The 20,871-nt window shown below is 40.9% G+C and overlaps 1 protein-coding gene across 1 annotated transcript in view; it reads right to left on the bottom strand.

Moving 5' to 3' along the window:
* Nucleotides 1–576: 576 nt before the first annotated feature.
* Nucleotides 577–20,871, bottom strand: part of pdzd7a (PDZ domain containing 7a) — a 61,623-nt gene continuing 41,328 nt past the window's right edge. Inside the window, exons 14-16 of the mRNA XM_055646987.1 lie at nt 19,523–20,212; nt 17,059–17,159; nt 577–3,390 (exon numbers count right to left, since the gene is read on the bottom strand). Coding sequence (XP_055502962.1) covers nt 3,247–3,390; nt 17,059–17,159; nt 19,523–20,212 — 935 coding nt within the window. The 3' untranslated portion in view covers nt 577–3,246. The remainder of the gene's footprint in view (nt 3,391–17,058; nt 17,160–19,522; nt 20,213–20,871) is intronic.

Below are 20,871 nucleotides of genomic sequence, written 5' to 3'. Positions count from 1 at the left end.
AAAGATGGAGACATGTGAGGTAGTTTGTTGGGCAGACTAAGTGACAAAGGCTGGAGGTGAAAAGGAGATAAAAGGGTGAGAGATAAGGAGACAACACAAGTGAAATATAAAGCCAGAGGGAAGGGTATAGTGGAAAGGGGACGGGGTGGGGGAGAGGAGAATGTGTGTGTGTGTGTGGGGGGGGGGGGTGTTGAGATTAAATGGGGATGGGGTACTTGGGGGAGGGAGATGTGTATATGAAGGAGGGGCAAAGAGTAGGGTGACTAGTGAGAGGAGGGGGTGAGTGATGGTGGGATAATGAGTGCACGCCAGGGTAGAGGGGAGGAGGGGGGGTTTACTTGAAAGATGTCATTCTGTATACAGACACAGGGTTGGAGTAGTGAAGGTCAGAGCAGAAAATTTTCATTTCATAAGTTCTAGGAGTAGAATTAGGCCCTTCGGCCCATCAAGTCTACTCCGCCATTTAATCATGGCTGATCTGTCTTTCTCTCTCAACTCAATTCTCCTGCCTTCTGCCATGAATCTGTCAATCTCCCCCTTTAAAATATCCATCTTGGATTCCACAGCCTTCTGTGGCAATGAATTCCATAGATTATCCACCCTCTGACCAAAGAAATTCTTCCTTGTCATCTCCTAAAGGTATGTCCTTTTATTTTGAGGTAATGGCTTCTGTCTTAGACTCTTCCACAAGTGGAAACATCCTCTCCACATCCACTCTATCCAGGCCTTTCACTATTCGGTAAGTTTCAATGTGGCTCCCCCCTTATCCTTCTAAACTCCAGCGAGTACAAGCCCAGTGCCGTTAAAATGCTCATCATATGTTAACCCAATCATTCCTGGGATCATCAATCACCTTTTACACCTCTGCTCGCTGGATCACTGGAACAGTAACATTTTTGTTTCAGATCCAAAATACCTGTCTGTCCCCTCAAGCTGTAGGTGATGAATTACTTACGTTGGAAGAAGAATAAGGGCGGGTAGCTGTAGGAATCAAGGGAATTAAAAAAAAAACTAGTACATTAATTGAAAAGAATTTCAATACAGAGAAGTGGTTCTGATATAACACTGATGCCTTCAAACAACAGCTATAAGTTGATTGATTGCATTCTAATATGAATCTTGTTTTGAATGCTTTGTGAATGTGGCACTTATCTATTGTGCAGTACAATTATATGTTCTAGTGGAATTGGTGCAATTCCATCCATGTTACTGACCAGTAGAATTTATAGCACCAGGTGCAGCTGCTTCCGATGCTGTCCATGGGCTGTTATTTGTCTTTATGAAAGTTACAGATTTCTGACAGTATTATTAAGGAGAGTGCATGAAGAATGTTTGGTGTTTACTGCAGATGTCATCAACAAATCAAGATTCCCCACTGTACTACTGCCGATAAGGCATCTGGATTCAAATTCATTCTTCGTGTTCTATTTGCATTTAGACATGTTGCTTGATGTGCCCTGGAGCATATACTTCATTGTAATACACACACAATACATAACACACATGCATCCTGGGTCATGCCCACTATCCCAATCCTTTCCCTTTCAAAGGGTTACGTAGATGGGGAGGGTAGGAGTGGGTGTTAAATGAAGACCATAAAAGCTGAACCAAATATGTTGATGGCCAAAGGCTAATGTTAGTTGTTAATGAAAGCAAATTAATCTCAACTGAATGGAATAAATTGGTCAGAGAAGGGTCTTCAAACTAATCCCCAAAGGGAATAAAATAAGTATTGCACTAATTACAGCCAGATGTCAATCCAGTAAATCTGATTAATAGGTATTTTGTGCAATTCTTTTTAACCTCAACACATTTAACACAATTGAGGAGGATTGCAAGGTATTGACACATCAAGCCCATTATGTTTTAATGTCAAGATTTATTTCACAAAATGTCAAGGGTGCAGTTAGATAATATATTTGCTCTTCTGTTTTCTATGGAAAAGAAGTTCACATATATAGTTAAGGCACTGTTTGATCATCACAGAGAATTAAGTGTTGTTAGCTATCATGTACAACATTGCAAATACAAATGTCTTTGGTTAACAATCAGGCTGTAAACAAGATCCAGATGATTTGGAATTGAAAAATAATCTAAATAAATAGAAGCAGCATACAGAATGGACATGGAATTTGGTAATAAGGCTGCAAAAAAAAAGTATTTTGGTGTATCAGGAGCTACTTCTATTTAATATGATTTAATAGGAACCAATGCTCAGGGAAAAATCTCCTGCTGTCGTGGTGCTGTTCCTCATAAAATGTTAGCATTGAAAAGTGGACATAAAAGGGACTCAGAAACACTTCTAATGCCATTATCAATGTGATGGCTATCCACTTTAATAAAGCAAAATGTTACTGATGGTGGGAATACCATTAATCTGACGTTGATAGCATTGTCTCAATATAAAAGTGCCAATTCCCTAATCAAACTCAGGACTGAGTGTTTAAAAGGTTTTTAACATGAGCGTTTGACGGCATTGGGCCTGTACCTCACTGAAACTTGCCGAATAGTGAAAGGCCTGGATAGTGTGGATGTGGAGAGGGTGTTTCCACTAGAGTCCAGAACCAGAGCCTCAGAATAATAGGATGCACCTTTAGATAGATGGGGAGGAATTTCTTTAGTCAGAAGGTGGTGAATCTGTGGAATTCATTGCCACAAACGGCTGTGGAGGACAAGTGAATGGATATTTTTAAGATTGACAGATTCTTGATTAGGAATGGTGTCAGGGGTTCTGGGCATAAGGCAGGAGAATGGGGTTGAGAGGGAAAGATAGATCAGCCATGATTGAATGGCGGAGTAGACGCGATGGGCCGAATTGCCTAATTCTGCTTCAATAACTTATGAACTCTAACAATCTTAACACTAATAGTCCAAAATTCATCCTCAACCGTGATACAAAAATTGCAATGTTTTTCATAAAGTGATTTAAAGACCACGTGCCAATGTGTAGGAGACCGCTCTAGACATTTTATATTACACCGGTCTGCACAATATGTATTTACACAGTAATGATCCATTCACATATAGTACTTGGTGTCCATCCACTGTATGGAACATTTAGCAAATTTCTTTGAAATCAATGTGGTCCTTTCGAATTAAAGTGCCTGGGTTCTGAAGTCGTTCAGAGATTTCAGAATTCAGAATGAATTGACACTCTGTGGACGGATGCCGATAATTCATTTTCACGTTGTGTAATAATCAGTAACTATACACGCGAAGACTATCACATCTCGACAGATTTAATCTTCAGCTGTTCTTGGGTACCTTAACCACAAACACCATTGGCTCCAGTGATTTGTTACTGTACGATCGACGAATTATATCCACTGCTTCTCGGTGTGTGACGTTTTGGAGGCTTTCTTCATCAACTGAAATCAGTTCGTAACCAGCCTGTACCAAAGTAACAAAACATCACGATTACTATTCAATACAATTTCTTCCACTGATTCACTATGTACGCATGAGAATAATAAACCAATATCAATAATGTGCAGAATGTGAAGTGATCCCTTTACTTTTGGTATGTGAATTAATTTCAAATAGCATCTTTGAAAGCAGAGCAAAAGATGGAATTATGCATAATACTCCATGAACATCACTTCATGTACCTCACTTCAATCATTGGGGTGGGAGATTGCAACCTTCACGTGGCCCACCCTGTTTCGATAAATGCAATCAACCTGGTGTGCAAATCAAATAAGATCAAATAGAACAAGTTGTCCTCCAACTTTAGGCTGTGCACGTCATACGCAAGAAGAGAAGACTTCAATCAACCCTACAGTCTGACTTGGAACTTGGCCCAAAGAATATTCATGCCAGGTTTTGTTCTCCATAAACCAGTGTGGCTCAGCTATCAATGCAATTCTTAAAAGTTGAAAGAAATCTAATTTCCATCAATTTTATTTGTTTTGTGGCTCATTAAAACAAGGGATGCAAAATTGCATTAACGAGCACTGTGACAGATGGACCAGACTATTTTGCACAACAAAACTGCTGGCTAAAGATGCCAATTTCCATGATTATTTCTGATTTGGAGGTTCCGTGCAATGCTGTCCCTTAACTGGGGACTTCTGTCAAAGGCAATTGTGATGGAATTATCAAACCTTCATCAAGTACCATTTACCCAAGACTAAATACAAAATGCTGAAGTAACACAGAAAATCAGGCAGCATCTCTGGAGACAAGGAATGTGATTTTTCCAGTTCCGAGACAAATTGCCGCCTATTCCTTTTCTCGAGAAGTGCTGCCTGACCTGCTGGGTTACTCCAACATTTTGTGTCTATCTTCGGTATAAACTAACATCTGCAGTTCTTTGCTACATATTTACCCAAGATAACTTTATCAAAATGAAGGCAGAGTGTGTGCTTTTGCCAGTTATTTGTACATGCAAGTTTTATAAGATCCAAGTTACAAAAACCTATGATTATGAGAGAGCACCAATAAAAAGATTGAGACACAATGAACAGCAGATGCAGGAGTCGTGAGCAAAACACAAAGTGCTGGAGTAACTCAGTGGGTCAGGCAGCACGTGGAGAGAATGGACAGGTGACTTTTGGATCGGGATCGTCTTCAGACTCAGGCCAATAAAAAGATAATTGCAAAGCAGCTCAGCATGGAGAGGAAAGATGTTGAGAGATACCGGCCAAATGTGTGCCAATGGGGCTAGCTTAGACGGGGCATCTTGGGCTGAAGGGCCTATTTCTGTGCTTTATAATACTCTGATCCCAGGATCTTGCATTATTCAAATGGCTCCCAAACCAAAAAAAACGGGCAAGGTTTTGGGTATAAATCAACCCTAATGCATCAAAAAGAATCACAGCTGATTAAGATATCTCACTGTGACTCTGTATCATCCATCCGAATGCGCCTGTAGTCTCCCCTGACTCATTATGATGGGTCGAATGGCCTAATTTTTCTCCTGTGTCTTATGATCTTATTGAGAGGTAAAAGTTATGAAGCTATTCTGAGGGCATAAAACAGGCATGATGGATATGGAAGGCATCTGTAGGTTTCAACTCTTCCGAGGACAGTTCTATCTCAATGATTCAATGCTTCTTTTAATATCAAGTGTACCAAGGTACAGTGAAATTCATTGTTTTACATACACGGTGGCATGTGCAGCACAGTAGAGTTGCTGGCTTACAGTGCCAGAGACCCGGGTTTGATCCTGTCTACGGGTGCTGACAATGGATCCTGACCACGGGTGCCGTCTGTACGGAGTTTGCACATTATAACCATATAACCATATAACAATTACAGCACGGAAACAGGCCATCTCGGCCCTACAAGTCCATGCCGAACAATTTTTTTTTTTCCCCCTTAGTCCCACCTGCCTGCACTCATACCATAACCCTCCATTCCCTTCTCATCCATATGCCTATCCAATTTATTTTTAAATGATACCAATGAACCTGCCTCCACCACTTCCACTGGGAGCTCATTCCACACCGCCACCACTCTCTGCGTAAAGAAGTTCCCCCTCATATTACCCCTAAACTTCTGTCCCTTAATTCTGATGTCATGTCCTCTTGTTTGAATCTTCCCTATTCTCAAAGGGAAAAGCTTGTCCACATCAACTCTGTATATCCCTCTCATCATTTTAAAGACCTCTATCAGGTCCCCCCTTAACCTTCTGTGCTCCAGAGAATAAAGACCTAACTTATTCAACCTATCTCTGTAACTTAGTTGTTGAAACCCAGGCAACATTCTAGTAAATCTCCTCTGTACTCTCTCTATTTTGTTGACATCCTTCCTATAATTGGGCGACCAAAATTGTACACCATACTCCAGATTTGGTCTCACCAATGCCTTGTACAATTTTAACATTACATCCCAGCTTCTATACTCAATGCTCTGATTTATAAAGGCTAGCATACCAAAAGCTTTCTTTACCACCCTATCTATATGAGATTCCACCTTCAAGGAACTATGCACGGTTATACCCAGATCCCTCTGTTCAACTGTATTCTTCAATTCCCTACCATTTACCATGTACATCCTATTTTGATTTGTCCTGCCAAGGTGTAGCACCTCACATTTATCAGCATTAAACTCCATCTGCCATCTTTCAGCCCATTTTTCCAAATGGCCTAAATCACTCTGTAGACTTTGGAAATCCTCTTCATTATCCACAACACCCCCTATCTTGGTATCATCTGCATACTTACTAATCCAATTTACCACACCTTCATCCAGATCATTGATGTACATGACAAACAACAAAGGACCCAACACAGATCCCTGAGGCACCCCACTAGTCACCTGCCTCCAACCCGATAAACAGCCATCCACCATTACCCTCTGGCTTCTCCCATTCAGCCACTGTTGAATCCATCTTGCTATTCCTGCATTTATACCCAACAGTTGAACCTTCTTAACCAACCTTCCATGAGGAACCTTGTCAAAGGCCTTACTAAAGTCCATATAGACAACATCCACTGCTTTACCCTCGTCAATTTCCCTAGTAACCTCTTCAAAAAATTCAAGAAGATTAGTCAAACATGACCTTCCAGGCACAAATCCATGTTGACTGTTCCTAATCAGACCCTGTTTATCTAGATGCTTATATATATTATCTCTAAGTATCTTTTCCATTAATTTGCCCACCACTGAAGTCAAACTAACAGGCCTATAATTGCTAGGTTTACTCTTAGAACCCTTTTTAAACAATGGAACAACATGCGCAGTACGCCAATCCTCGGGGACTATTCCCGTTTCTAATGACATTTGAAATATTTCTGTCATAGCCCCGGCTATTTCTACACTAACTTCCCTCAATGTCCTAGGGAATATCCTGTCAGGACTTGGAGACTTATCCACTTTTATATTTTTCAATTATCAATTATCCACGTGACCACATCGGTTTTCCCCCGGGTGCTCCTCCCACATGGGTTTCTTCCCACACTCTAAAGATGTACAGGTTTCTGGGTTAATTGGCTTCAGTAAAGATTGCAAATTGTCCCGAGTGTGTGGACTAATGCTAGTATACGGGGATCGTTGGCCGACGTGGACTCGATGGGCTTGTTCCGCGCTGTATCTCTTAACTAAACTAAGATCAGTAAGTTTATTGCCATACATAAGGACAATCCCCGATTAAGTACTGAATGCTTAGAAACAGCCCACTGAGTCCACATGCAAGAGTTGTCAGGTTTTGGCGCCATTTTCACAGTCCAGTTGGTCCATCAAGGCCTGTTGCAACCATCGCCTCCAGCTGGATCGCCAATGACCTGTCAATCTCTCCTCTCCCGGCCTAAATCTTAAAAAGCAAAGTTATGGCAATTCTCCAATTCCACCATTGGATAAGTCACTCCAAGGCCCACATTTAATGGCCATCCTCAAATATCAGTCTGAAGAAGGGTTTCCAGCCCAAAATGCCATCTACCCATTTCCCTCCACAGATGCTGCCTGGCTTGCCGAGTTCCTCTAGCACTTAGTGATTTGCCCAATTTTCTCGATGGGCTGCAGTCTTGGTGGAGGCTATCCCAGTGTGCAGTGGGGAAGAAATATCTCCCTATTTGACCCAGCCACAAAGCAATTTGAAATACTGAAATCAATCGATTGATTGCAGATAAGGACATTTTTCAATTGGAGTGTTGTGGGCTCATGATCTCAGCCTAGTTTTTTTAAAACATAAGGATCAGAAGGAAGAATGCTACAGAGGGATTTGTAATCCGACAATGCTAAATTAAGTGACAACGCTCTTCTTAGACACAGTAACTTAAAAGCGCCGGGTTTTTTTTGTGTACCTTCGATTTTCCAGCATCTGCAGTTCCTTCTTAAACAACTTAAAAGCGCCGTCAGGCTTAATTCAATGGTGTTTGATTGAACGATAGAGCATGGAAACGGGCCTTTCGACCCACCAAGTCCATACCTGCTATCGATCTTCTATTTCCACTATTTCTATGTAATCCCACTTTCACATCTACTTCCTACTCACTGGGGGAAATTACAGAGACCAATTAACCTACAAACCCGCACGTCTTTGGAACGTGGAAGGAAACTGGAGCACTTGGAGGAAACCTATGCGGTCACAAGGAGAACGTGTAGCCAGAAAGTACCCAAGGTCAGAATCAAACTGGGGTCTCCAGTGCTGTGAAGCAGCAACTCTACCAGTTGTGCCACCATATTAGCCTTATAGGCTACCTTGCTCAACACTAATGCTTGGGGATTTACCTCTGCCCTTCAAGAAAGCTTGGTGAGGCCATCTTTAATATTAACAGAATGCAAATAAATATCTGCAATTTATAGCCTACACAAAGAATTTGGTGATTTAATTTTGGAATCTCTGGTCAATTTTAACTAAAGCTGACTGAACTTTATTGCCTTCCATCACAATGATCACTGTGGTGGATGTTTATGTTAAGTTCTATCGTTCTTTTTATTGTATGTGTTCTTTTAATTGTATGGCTGCATGATAACTCAAATATCACTGTACCTTAATTGGTGCATGTGACAATTAATGTGAATCTGAATCTGAATCTGTCAAGCAAGTGTGATGAGCTCGTGAATTAGCCATGTAACAACAACCCTGAACGTCAAACAAGGCAAGGTAATTTTCTGCTTGCAGACAAATATATACAGTGTAATGATTCTTCAAAAGGATTGTTCAGGTTTCCTGCCAGCCACAGATCCCGTTGGGATGTGCAGGGTAGTTATCTTCCTTTCCCACTAGATATAATGAGCTAACATCCATGGTATTATCGTTTTAATCTAATCTTTTAATTGTAAACCGAGGTAATTTTACCACACTGAATTGCTCTCAATTTGATTAAATTGCTGCATGTGGCTGTGACTCCTGAGAATCCATATTATATATAATGTAGTTACAAAAAAAGTGCTATTTTCATTCTTATTCTGCCCTTTTCACCACTGCACTTGGACTTGGTATTTTAAACGGATTAAAATTTAGATTTTGCCACTGTCAGGGTAAATTCAATGGTTATTTAGGTTTCTTTATCTAACAAAAGTGGCGGTGGATTTATCCCTGTCCTTCAAGAACCCTTAGTCAGGCAAACTCTGATGTTGACACAGTATATATTCCTTTAGGGACTGATAACTCTGCACCTGCAAGCAAATGGGGGCTCGCAGTAATTAAGCAATACATCTTCAATGCCAAGCCTTTAAAATTACACTGCCTAAAATTACCTTCATGAATAATTGAGAAATATTTAATCATTCTTCTTTTGTTAATAAATTGTAATCTGTCACCCTCACACGCAGAGTTCATTAAGCTGCAAAGGCAGAAGCCAAGTGATTCAACCTACTTTCATTACTAGCAAAAATAAGGACATGTCTGGCTGTGTGTTTGTATCGACTTCCAACTCCAGGACTGATGATGACAATTTGGCACATAAACTATACCAATCATGAATGATGACCCAGTGCATTTTTTCATCTCATTCACTCCATTATCGGTAAAGCTTTTTTCCATTTTTGTGCCATTATTCACCTCTGCCTCTGCTGTAAACACCAATCGTTTTAGTTACGAGGTTGGTTGTCTCCATTAATCTCTCAGTGGGAATGTGAGCAATGGTGAAGTTGCGAAGCGGCACTGCTAGGTCCCGCTGAGCCATAACTCGAAAGCAAGCTTAATCTTGCCCGCCGCGCAGCAGTAAGAGGGATGCCGCTGAGCCCAGCCCCTGCTCACCCCAAAGACTGGGAACCTGAGAGGAGGTGGAGGGAGTTGGCGATGGTGGCAGACGCTGGAGAAGGAACGGTAGGAAGAACCAGGGTCTTGCTTTCCACGACTCCAAGAGGTGCCTCCGGGGTACAAAGGTCCATACGTTTTAGGAGCAGAATTAGGCCGTACGGAAGGAATGGGTGTCGAGACCCTTCTTCAGACAGTTGACTAGGTTGGGTCTCTACTCCTTGGAGCACAGGAGGATGAGGGGTGATCTTGCAGAGAGTTATGGATGTAGCCTAGTCCATCAATCTGCCCAGACTTCCCGCTACACTTCAGGACGTTTCTCATGATCTTTCCTCGTGGCAGTGCAAGCAATGTGAGAATACCCTACTTCTGATGCTACTTTTTATGTTCCTTAGTTCATTGCCAACCCCACAAATTACACATCTTTCAGATTGCTCAACACTCCTAAAATACTCCCATTATTGAGTTTGTTTATACTTCCTCCATAAATTCCTATCCCCAGAGGCATCAAAGTCTTTACTATAACCATTGACATCTCTCCATCCCGCTGTGTGACTTTTGTCATTTGTATGTACTCATTAAGGGCTTTATTGCCCTCTCTCCCACTTGTTTGCTCCTTTGGCAGTTATTCTTCCAATCACCAACTCTTAACACCTTCATCAAACTCAAAGGTTTCACTAAAGGTTTCACTTTCTTCTTGGTCCTACTAATTCTGTTCTACCTGATTCTTCCCCGTACTAGATCATTGTTTTCTCATTCCGGATGAATAGCTGTTCATGTAAATTAAAGTCTTATGGTTCATAAGAGAATGGTGAGTGTCTCAAAATCAGAGATGGCAAAATGCTGAAGATATTCAAAGAAAGAATATCACTTTAATATCAAGCTTATACTATGTATAAACAAGTGTGTACAGTGGTAGGCAGTATATTTTATGATTCAATATCTGGCTTAGTCTTACACTGTGTCCGAGTCTATATTCTGATAAAGGTTGTACTCATTCTGCACATTCACCAGTGGACAAACTTGTTAGACATGAAAAGTAACAGCATACTTGGCAGAATAATTATCAAATCGCAGAGTGCAGAAAAGATTTATAACAATGTTGCCAGTACTTGAGAGCCTACCAAGAAGTCCCATCTGTGCTAGTCCTACCTTCCTGCATTTGGCCCATATCCCACTAAAAACATTTCCTATCCATGTACCTGTCCAAATGTCTAAAATGTTGTTCATGGGTTCGAGGAGCAGAATTAGGCCATTCGTCCCATTAAGTCTACTCTGCCATTCAATTATGCCTAATCTATCCTTCCTTCTCAAACTATTATCCTGCCATCGCCCCATAAACCCCGACACCCTTACTATTCAAGAATCTGTCAATCTCCCCCATAAAAATATCCACTGACGTGGCCTCCACAACCATCTGTGACAATGAATTTCACAGATTCACCACTCTGTGACTAAAGAAATTCCTCCTCATCTCCTTTTTTAAAGGTAAGTTCTTTTATTCTGAGGCTATGGCCTCTGGACCTGGACACTCCCACTGGTGGAAACATCCTCTCCACATATCTGTTATTGTAACTGCCTCCACTACCTCCTCTAGCAGCTCGTTTCATGTACCCACAACACTCAATGCGAAAACGTTGATAGCCGTTGATGTTTATGTGTGAAACAGAAACCCAACTGTTATGTTAGAGGCACACTTGGCATTGCTTACATTCTATGTAAAACACTGATGCAAAAGTTTGCCAATCGACTGAGCATTTATTTTGTGCTGCAAACAATTATTTGGCAAACGTTAGTTCTCTTTCCAGTTGCACCCAGATTGCTGGAGTCCTCGCCGACTCTTTTCTTCTTTTGCATTTACTTTAGCCGATCTAAATATCCCCTAAACATATTTTAAAGCAGCAACGATGAGTTTAATTTTTATTTTAAATCATTTTTTTCCTCCAAGATAAGTCGGAATTAAGATACTAATTTGTTTTCGATACTATTAAAAATGAAATTGTAAGGAATATTACCAAACTGGATAGAAAAACAAAAATCACTCAATTATTAAGAAAAAACCCGCTGGGAAGACTTCATTCAAATTATAGATTGAAATTAACCTGTTTGTTTTTCCTTTGAATACACATTGTAAATCAACCTTAATAAATATACAAATATGTGATACAATTTCATTCCTGCAACATTACATACAATCAGAAATGAAAGCTGGAAAGGTTACTCCTGTGCATGGTTGATGTATTGAGTTTTCCTGTATCGCTCAGGAAATTTGTCATAAGCCTTCCTATTTTCTGTAAATAAATCTCCAATGTCAATGGCTGGCTAATCTTGTTAAATATAAAGCTTCAAGAGATGGATGCCAAAGTAATTGTGAAATTTCTACACTCCTAAGTTGTTCCCATATTTCTAAGGAAATGAGTTATTAAAACTCTGAATCTTGAAATTTTCTTATGTTGGGGCCCTTTTGTTATGTATCGGTTTCTTGATCACAATACATTTCTTTAAAATTTCTTGGAATCCTGTCAAAGAATTTACATCAGCATGCGACTTAAACTGAAATCAAAATATCAGCATCAAAGGCACATTTGATTAATTCAGCCAAAACAATTATGTAAATGTACTCCAATTAACTAAGTATTTATTTTAAATGCCAAGCCTGTTGTGAATCTTTCTTTGGTAAAGATGTATGTTTTAATTAGCTGAAAATAGCGTTCTAAATTGGAGTTTTCTTATTAAATTTGCATGCACCCTGATATTCAATCCGCCCTCATTGCTGTTCACCTTTTACTGCGCTCTTAGAATGACTGTGAATTACTTCTATTGCATTTTTAATTAAGTAACTATTCACTGCATCAGGACAGTCAGTTAGAAACTAATTATGTTGTACAGTATTCAAACAAAGGGCTCTTTATAGAGCAATTATTATTCACTGAATCCTTCTCAGTTATTGAAAGAAAACTGAAGCTTGCAAAAAGAGACAATGACTAAGTTGTAACTATACTCTGGGCAACATTCCCTTATTCAAGGTAGCCACTTGACAATTTACCATACCGTCGCTGCAATCTCGGGTTGATTAAGACACAGGTTGGCTAACTACAACCCGTATTATTTGAGTTTAGTTTAGAGATACAGCGTGGAAACAAGCCCTTCGGCCCACCGAGTCTGTGCCAACCAACAATCACCCGTATCCGACACACTAGGGACAATTTACAGAAGCTAATTACCCTACAAAACTGGACAACACCCGTGATCAGGAACGAATCTGGCTCTCCGGCGTTGTAAGGTGGCAACTTTATCGCTGTGTCATTCTTTTGATCTATGTATAAACTTTATTCTTTAACAACTATATGATAATCCATTACAAATTCTTGCAAAAGATCCTTAAATTATAGTATGTGTGTAAGTAGTGAAGTTAGAAAATAGTGCTCAAATAGAATTCAAATGACCTGTTTACGTGTTATCGTGAACCAAATCTTGGGTCAAACAAATGTTTACACATGCAATCCTAACTGGAGTACCCACAGAATTTAGATTAGTATAAAGATGGTGTGGAAACGGGCCTTTCGGCCCATTGAGTCCGCGCTGACCTGTACACTAGTTCAATGTTATCCCACTTGCACATCCCACACACAGACAGCACCCATAGTCAGGCGCTGTGAGGCAGCAACTCTACCAGCTGCTCCACTGTACTGCCGTCAAGCCAATGTGCATTAAGAAATATTCAAATACATTGAAAAATTAAGAATATTATTTAAAAATCCCAAATTATTTTAAAAACTTGGATATTAAATAGATAACAATTATTGACATTCCAAAGAAAATAACCACCTCTACATTTAAACCTGCATGATTAAATAAAAACAGACAATTAACCAGTAGACAATAGACAATAGGTGCAGGAGTAGGCCGTTTGGCCCTTTGAGCCAGCACCGCCATTCAATGTGATCAGGGCTGATCATCCCCAATCAGTACACCATTCCTGCCTTCTCCCCATATCCCCTGCTCCGCTAATTTTAAGAGCCCCATCTAGCTCTCTCTTGAAAGCATCCAGAGAACCTGCCTCCACTGCCCTCTGAGGCAGAGAATTCCAGTACTTATCCTTCTGTTGACAACCGTTTTTCCCAATTGAAATGTATGGCTAGGCATGTTTTATACAGGCTCAGTGGATTTAGACGTTAGAAATACAGCATGGAAACAGGCCCTTCAACCCACCAAATCTGCGCTGATCAGCGATCAACCCTGTGACCGTCCTGGGAAATGTGCCAGGAAATCCACGGAAGTCTGTGGTCTGGTGCACAAATCCGCGAGGAGTCCAATTGCAAAATGGAGTTGTACTTGCAGTTGCAGAAGTGTACAAATTTCCAGTTTTCCCAAATCCCATGCAATTATCCGAATGAAAGCGTGGATTTCGCCGCTTGCAAATCCTGAATTCCTGCCCAATTCCAAGTGGAACTGCCAACTTTTAATAGCAAAATCTAGACCAGTCTGTTCCTTCAGTCTTAACTCAACACGATCTGGATTAACATCGAGAAGATCATTTTACTTGGTTACATCACTATCTAATCACATAATCATCAGATAAAACTTAGCCACAAACCATATGCATGGTGGTATCAAGGCCAAAGACTAAATTCAAATTGTGTATTAAGTCCTTGTTTGGTAAAACATCATGAGGAATAGATTGTCGGTACGTGTGACACAGTAGGTTGGTGAAAAGCAAAAGCCTGTTTTATGTTACTTTAGAGGTTTACTATTAGAGAATTCTATGTTAAGTATGATGTTGGCTGCCTGATGAAGAAGATTATATCACCCTTGGATACAGGACTGAGTGCTCAAAGAGACTCTAAGCCAAAAGCAAACTTAGAGAAATGACATTATCGGACTACCTCTTTGCTGATGACTGCATTCAAAGCAAGCAAAGCAGCTAAATGCGAGCTCAGGGAAGACAGAAACCTCTCATGGACCAGAAGGGAAAAGCTCACTTGATCTTGATTTTCAGTAGAATGCGGGCCGTGAAAGCGGGGCTTCACGATCATTCTGTCTTTTTGGGCTTTAAGCAGGTAGTGTCAGAGGGCGGCATAGTGACACAGCAGCAGAGCTGCTACCTTACGGCACCAGAGATCTGGGTTTGATCCTGACTATCGTTGCTGTCTGTACGGAGTTTGTACGTTCTCGCTGTGACCGCGTCGGTTTTTCTGGGTGCTCTGACTTATATCCCAAAGACTTGCAGGTTTGTAGGTTAATTGACTTCTGTAAATTGTCCCTAGGGTGTAGGATAGAACTACTGTAAGGGTAATGATTGGTCGCAGAGAGACACAAAATGCTGGAGTTACTCAGTGGGTCAGGCAGCATCTCTGGAGAGAAGGAATAGCTGACGTGTCGGATCGAGATCAGTGGTCGGCGTGGACATGTTGGGCTGGAGGTCGTGTTTTCACTCTGTATTTCTAAACTAAAGTGGATAAGCATGAATGCTGGAAATAATTGCCAGTGCCAATGGCAACTTTGCCACACAGTTAGCGCAAAGAGCTCGTACACCTACACACACCAATCATCCCATACATAGAATCAAACATTCTTGCAAATGATCAGAGGGTTTCAGAAGTGGACATGTTCATATACTTTAGTGGCATTCTCTTGAGATCAGTCCACATTGATAGGATGGGAAAAGTCAGGTTTTCTTTTGCGAGACTGGGCTGCACATTGTGGGAACGGAGTGGAATCAGCCGAAAGACCAAGCTGAAGGTTTATCAAGCTGTTGTCAAGCCCACTTTACTCTGAGATGGGGACAGCGTACGGCAGACATGCCTTACAGCTTAACCACTTCCAAATTACTTTTGTAGGCAGAATAGTTCGTACCAAGAGGCAAGACAAGGTTCCAAAACAAACTATCGAGCCCAGGTTAGACTAATCAGTAATTTCTGCACACAGTGAAAAGCCTGGATTGAGTGGATGTACAAAGGATATTTCCAGTAGTGGAAGAGTTTAGGACCAGAGGGCAAAGGTTCAGAATAACAGGATGTACCTTTAGCAAGGAGATGAGGAGGAATTTCTTTAGGCAGGGGGCGGTGAGGCCGTTATTGGGTATTTATAAAGCAGTAATTGACAGGTTCTTGATTAGAAAGGATGTCAAAGGTTAAGAAAAGAAGGCAAGAGAATGGAATGGAGAGGGAAAGATAGACCAGCCATGATTGAATGGCGGAGTAGATTCGATTGGCCAAATGGCCTAATTGTGCTTCTATAATGTATTCCAGTTGAGGAATGCAGTTGAACAGGGGGATCTAGGAATAACTGTGCACAGTTCCCTGAAGGTGGAATCTCATGTAGATAGGTAAAGAAAGCTTTTGGTGTGCTGGCCTTTATAAATCAGAGCATTGAGTATAGACGTTGTGATGGCATGTTAAAATTGTACAAGGCATTGGTGAGGCCAATTCTGGAGTATGGTGTACAATTTTGGTCGCCTAATTATAGGAAGGATGTCAACAAAATAGAGAGAGTACAGAGGAGATTTACTAGAATGTTGCCTGGGTTTCAGCAACTAAGTTACAGAGAAAGGTTGAACAAGTTAGGTCTTTATTCTTTAGAGCGCAGAAGGTTAAGGGGGGACTTGATAGAGGTCTTTAAAATGATGAGAGGGATAGACAGAGTTGACGTGGATAGGTTTTTCCCATTGAGAGTAGGGAAGATTCAAACAAGAGGACATGTCTTGAGAATTAAGGGACACAAGTTTAGGGCTAACATGAGGGGGAACTTCTTTACTCAGAGAGTGGTAGCTGTGTGGAATGAGCTTCCAGTGGAAGTGGTGGAGGCAGGTTCGATTTTATCATTTAAAAATAAATTGGATAGGTATATGGACGGGAGAGGAATGGAGGGTTATGGTCTGAGTGCAGGTAGATGGGACTAGGGGAGAATAAATGTTCGGCACGGACTAGAAGGGCCGGGTTGGCCTGTTTCCGTGCTGTAATTGTTATATGGTTATAACCTATAACATGGACATCGCATCGCTCTAGATGCGGTCATGGTCTTATTTGAGAGCACGTGACAAACAATAATTACAGAACTATAATTCATAGTTCTGTGGCACCTTTGATGAAAAATGAATTGCAAAGAACCATGTCCAATTAAATTGGGGAAAGCTTTATAATGGAAGAGTTAACTAACGTTTGGCAAGTTAAAGGAGAATGCTACAAACGTGGTTAATATTTTCTGCCGCGCTGTTCATCCTTTAATGCGTTAGCAACACATGCAATATGTGTTTCTACTGTGGAACTATAAATTCTATAAAGCGTTAAGAATCCAATTTATCACTGCAAATGTAGACACAGATCATCAATCTTTCAAAGAACAGGCCCACAGACCTATAGGTTTAATTTATCTCAGTGCAGAGAAGCAGAACAGTTCAGCGATTGTGTTACCTTAAGTGTTTCACTGGCCGATGCAGCCCCTCCAGGGAAAATCTTCTCTATTTTCACCACAGGTTGAACTTTAGACTCAATGCCACCTGAAATGCTAATTCCTAAAATTTAATGTCAAAACAGCAGAATTGTTTTAAATTGCTAATTTTGCATTCAAGAAAAGAAGCAAAAATTCTAATAACTGCAGAAGATTATAAGCTTTGAAATAGGGTAAATGGACGCCAAAAGAACAGGAACTATAACTTTATTCAGATGTATTCTCCAATGTCCCAAGCAGAACATAGAGTCATGCACCATTGAAACAGGGCCTTTGATCCAACCTCCCCACACCAACCAACATGTCCCATCTACACTAGTTCAACCTGCCTGCATTTGGCCCATATCCCTCTAAACCTTTCCTGTCCATGTACCTGTCTAAATATTTCTTAAACATTGCGATAGTACCTGCCCCAACTACCTTCTTTGGCAGCTCGTTCCATACAACCACCACCCTTTGTGTGAAAAACGTACCCCTCAGATTCCTATCAAATCTTTGCCCCCTCACCTTAAATGTATGTCCTCTGGTTCTCGATTCCCCTACTCTGGGCAAGACTCTGTGCGTTTGCCTGATTTATTCCTCTAATGATTTTTACACCTCTATAAGATCACCCCTCATACACCAGCGCTCCAAGGAATAGTTCTAGCCTGCTTAACCTCTCCCCATAGCTCAGGCCTTCAAGTCTTGGCACCCTCCTCGTAAATCCTTCCCAGACAAAATCTTTTCGGGAACATTTTCAAGGAAATCGAAAGATGCACAAAAATGTTTTACAGGAGTAAAAAAAAAGAAACCAAGAAAACAATTTTTACTCTGGTTAATGGTGACAGGGCTAAACAAGTTAAGTGGGAAGGATGTTTCCCGCAGGCTGGGATGTCTAGAAAAAGTCTATGGTTACTAGACAAGATTTTTAGGACTGAGATAAAAAGAAAGTTTTGTACACAAATGAAATATTGAAGAATATTTTGAAAGGTGATATCACATTTCTAGATGCAAAAGGCATCAACAAATGTTTGGGAAGAGTGTTGGACTATGATATTGAGATAGATGAACATCCATGATCACAATGAATGGCAGTGCAGTGTGAAGGGCTGAATGACTTATGCTCTGCTTCTATTTTCTAGGTCATGGAATAAATTGAATCCATGGCAATTATATTCTCATCCTCAGATATTCACTCTTTTCATTTATCCACCTAAATTCACACAGCCAATGATAAAAAAGGACAGTACGACACTTGGATCATCAGCATAAGTCAAAGTTTCAGCACCTGAGGGGATGTGATGATACCACACCTCCAGATTCAGGGACAGTTTCTTCTCAGCTGTTATCAGGCAACTGAACCATCCTATTATCATCTAGAGTGTGGTCCTAAGCTACCATCTACCTCATTGGAGACCCTCAGTTTTCCTTTAATCGAACTTTACTGGACTTTATCTTGCACTAAACATTAATCCCTTTATCTGTACTCTGTGGGCGGCTTGATTATAACCATGTGCAGTCTTTCCACTGACTGGATAGCTTCTGCAGTTGTACAACTTCTGCAGTTGTACAGGACCCTGGTGAGACCACATCTGGAGTATTGTGTGCAGCTTTGGTCTTCTAATTTGAGGAAGGACATCCTTGATATTGAGGCAGTGCAGCGTAGGTTCACGAGGTTAATCCCCGAGATGGCGGGACTGTCATATGAGGAAAGATTGGAAAGACTGGGCTTGTATACACTGGAATTTAGAAGGATGAGAGGATATCTTAGAGAAACATATACAATTATAAATGGACTGGACATGCTTGATGCAGGAAAAATGTTCCCAATGTTGGGGGAGTCCAGAACCAGGGACCACAGTCTTAGAATAAAGGGGAGGCCATTTAAAACTGAGATGAGAAAAAACTCTTTCACCCAGAGAGTTGTGAATTTGTGGAATTCTCTGCCACAGAAGGCAGTGGAGGCCAATTCATTGGATGAATTTAAAAGAGAGCTAGATAGAGCTCTAGAGGCTAACGGAATCAAGGGATATGGGGAGAAGGCAGGAACGGGGTACTGATTGTGGATGATCAGCCATGATCACAGTGAACGGCAGTGCTGGCTCAGGGCCAAATGGCCTCCTCCTGCACCTATTTTCTATGTTTCTATGTTTTCTAAAAAGCTTTTCATTGTACCTCGGTATATGTGACAATAAACTAAACTAAAGAAATCCAAGAACTTTGTGCTTTTAACTTCATAGAATAAATAGTTCATGGAGTTGACTTGCTTGTACATTACATCTCTCAAGATTTATTGGGTAAGCAATTAAAAATTCAATCTGCTAATAATTAACTTCAAGTAAACTGCACTGTGGTATAAAATTGCTAAAATTGTGTGAAACACACCATGCTGTGTGACTATGACTGATATTTTATCCGTTTCTAGACGAGGCAAGGTGAAGTCCATACCTAATGATTGTTTCATCTTGGAGACTTTGACTGTCACCAGGTCATATTCTTGTACTTTGTTTTCTGCGCTTTTCCCCATCCTTGTTGTTATTCCTTCATTGATGTTTTTTCTTTCTTCGTGACCATTTTCCAAGAGTTCCTGAAACTCTGCATAAACCGGTTCCTCCTTGAGTTCATTTTGGCTCTCCCTGGTTGTGGTTACGCTGCGTAAAGCTTTGTTGCTGTTGGGCAAAGTTTTTTCAAACACTTGATCTAAAACAGGCCTTGTACTTTTGGACTTGTTCACCACTGAATACAACGGCGTGTCTTTATTTTTCTCTGCTTTTTCTCTTTCAGTTTTGTGTTGCTTTGACTTTGTTGATCCTCTGGTTTTGCCATTGCCAGGCCGTTTGTCCAACACCTCAGATTGTATTGTATTGGCATCTTGCTTTGGAGCAGACGGTTGGACTGCTGTCTGACAGGACTCTGCCAGCAACCAGTTTGACCTCACTGGACTGCGAGAAGCGAGTTTATACAAAGTGTTTTCCATGTCATACCTATCCACAGGTATGTCTTCTAAAGCTGTGAATCGTCTTTGGTTATTTTCTTGCTGGATTGAAGCAGAGATCTTTAACCTCTTGATTTCCTCCACCATCATTCTTTCCTTTTCATAATCCTGAGATGGTTTCAGATGAAAGCCACCTCTGAAATCTATAGAAAGGAGAAAATATTTTAGGTATATAACTCTTGAGGTTTTAAAGAACCATAGAGGAACTGGCACAGTGGCAAGGATGGTAGAGCTGCTGCCTCACAGCGCCAGAGACCCGGGTTTGATTCTGACCTTGGGTGGTGTCTGTGCAGAGTTTGCACGTTCTCCCTGTGAACACGTGGATTTCTTCCGGGTCCTCCAGTTTCCTACACACACCCCAAAGACGTTCGGGCTTGTAGGTCAATTGGCCTACAATTGCCCCATGTATGTAGGGAGTGGATGAGAAAGTGGGATAACATAGTACTAGTGTGAATGAGTGATCAATGGTCGGCGTGGACTGGGGGGGGGGCAGAGGGGCCTGTTTCCATGCTGCATCTCTAAACAAAAACTAAACGGAATTAAATAACTATAACATTTTAAGAATATGGGATAGTAATTGGCAACCGCTCATCCACTGTTCAGGAAACAAACGGATGGGATGGGAGCAGAAATGAGATGTAAATTATAATCTAAAGAAGGCTGCAATGCACCCGACACCATTTTGACTTAGGCTTATTTTCAAACATCCAAGGGCAGCCATTAAAAGCAAGCTTACGTCAATTATATGTAGTAATGAACCCCATCACATCACTTAAAAACTCATCCGAGTAAGTGGACTTCA

The sequence above is a fragment of the Leucoraja erinacea genome, chromosome 15 (assembly GCF_028641065.1).
Source record: "Leucoraja erinacea ecotype New England chromosome 15, Leri_hhj_1, whole genome shotgun sequence".
NCBI lineage: Eukaryota > Metazoa > Chordata > Chondrichthyes > Rajiformes > Rajidae > Leucoraja > Leucoraja erinaceus.
Note: the sequence above shows the minus strand (reverse complement) of the source record. Positions and strands in the feature narration are given on the sequence as shown.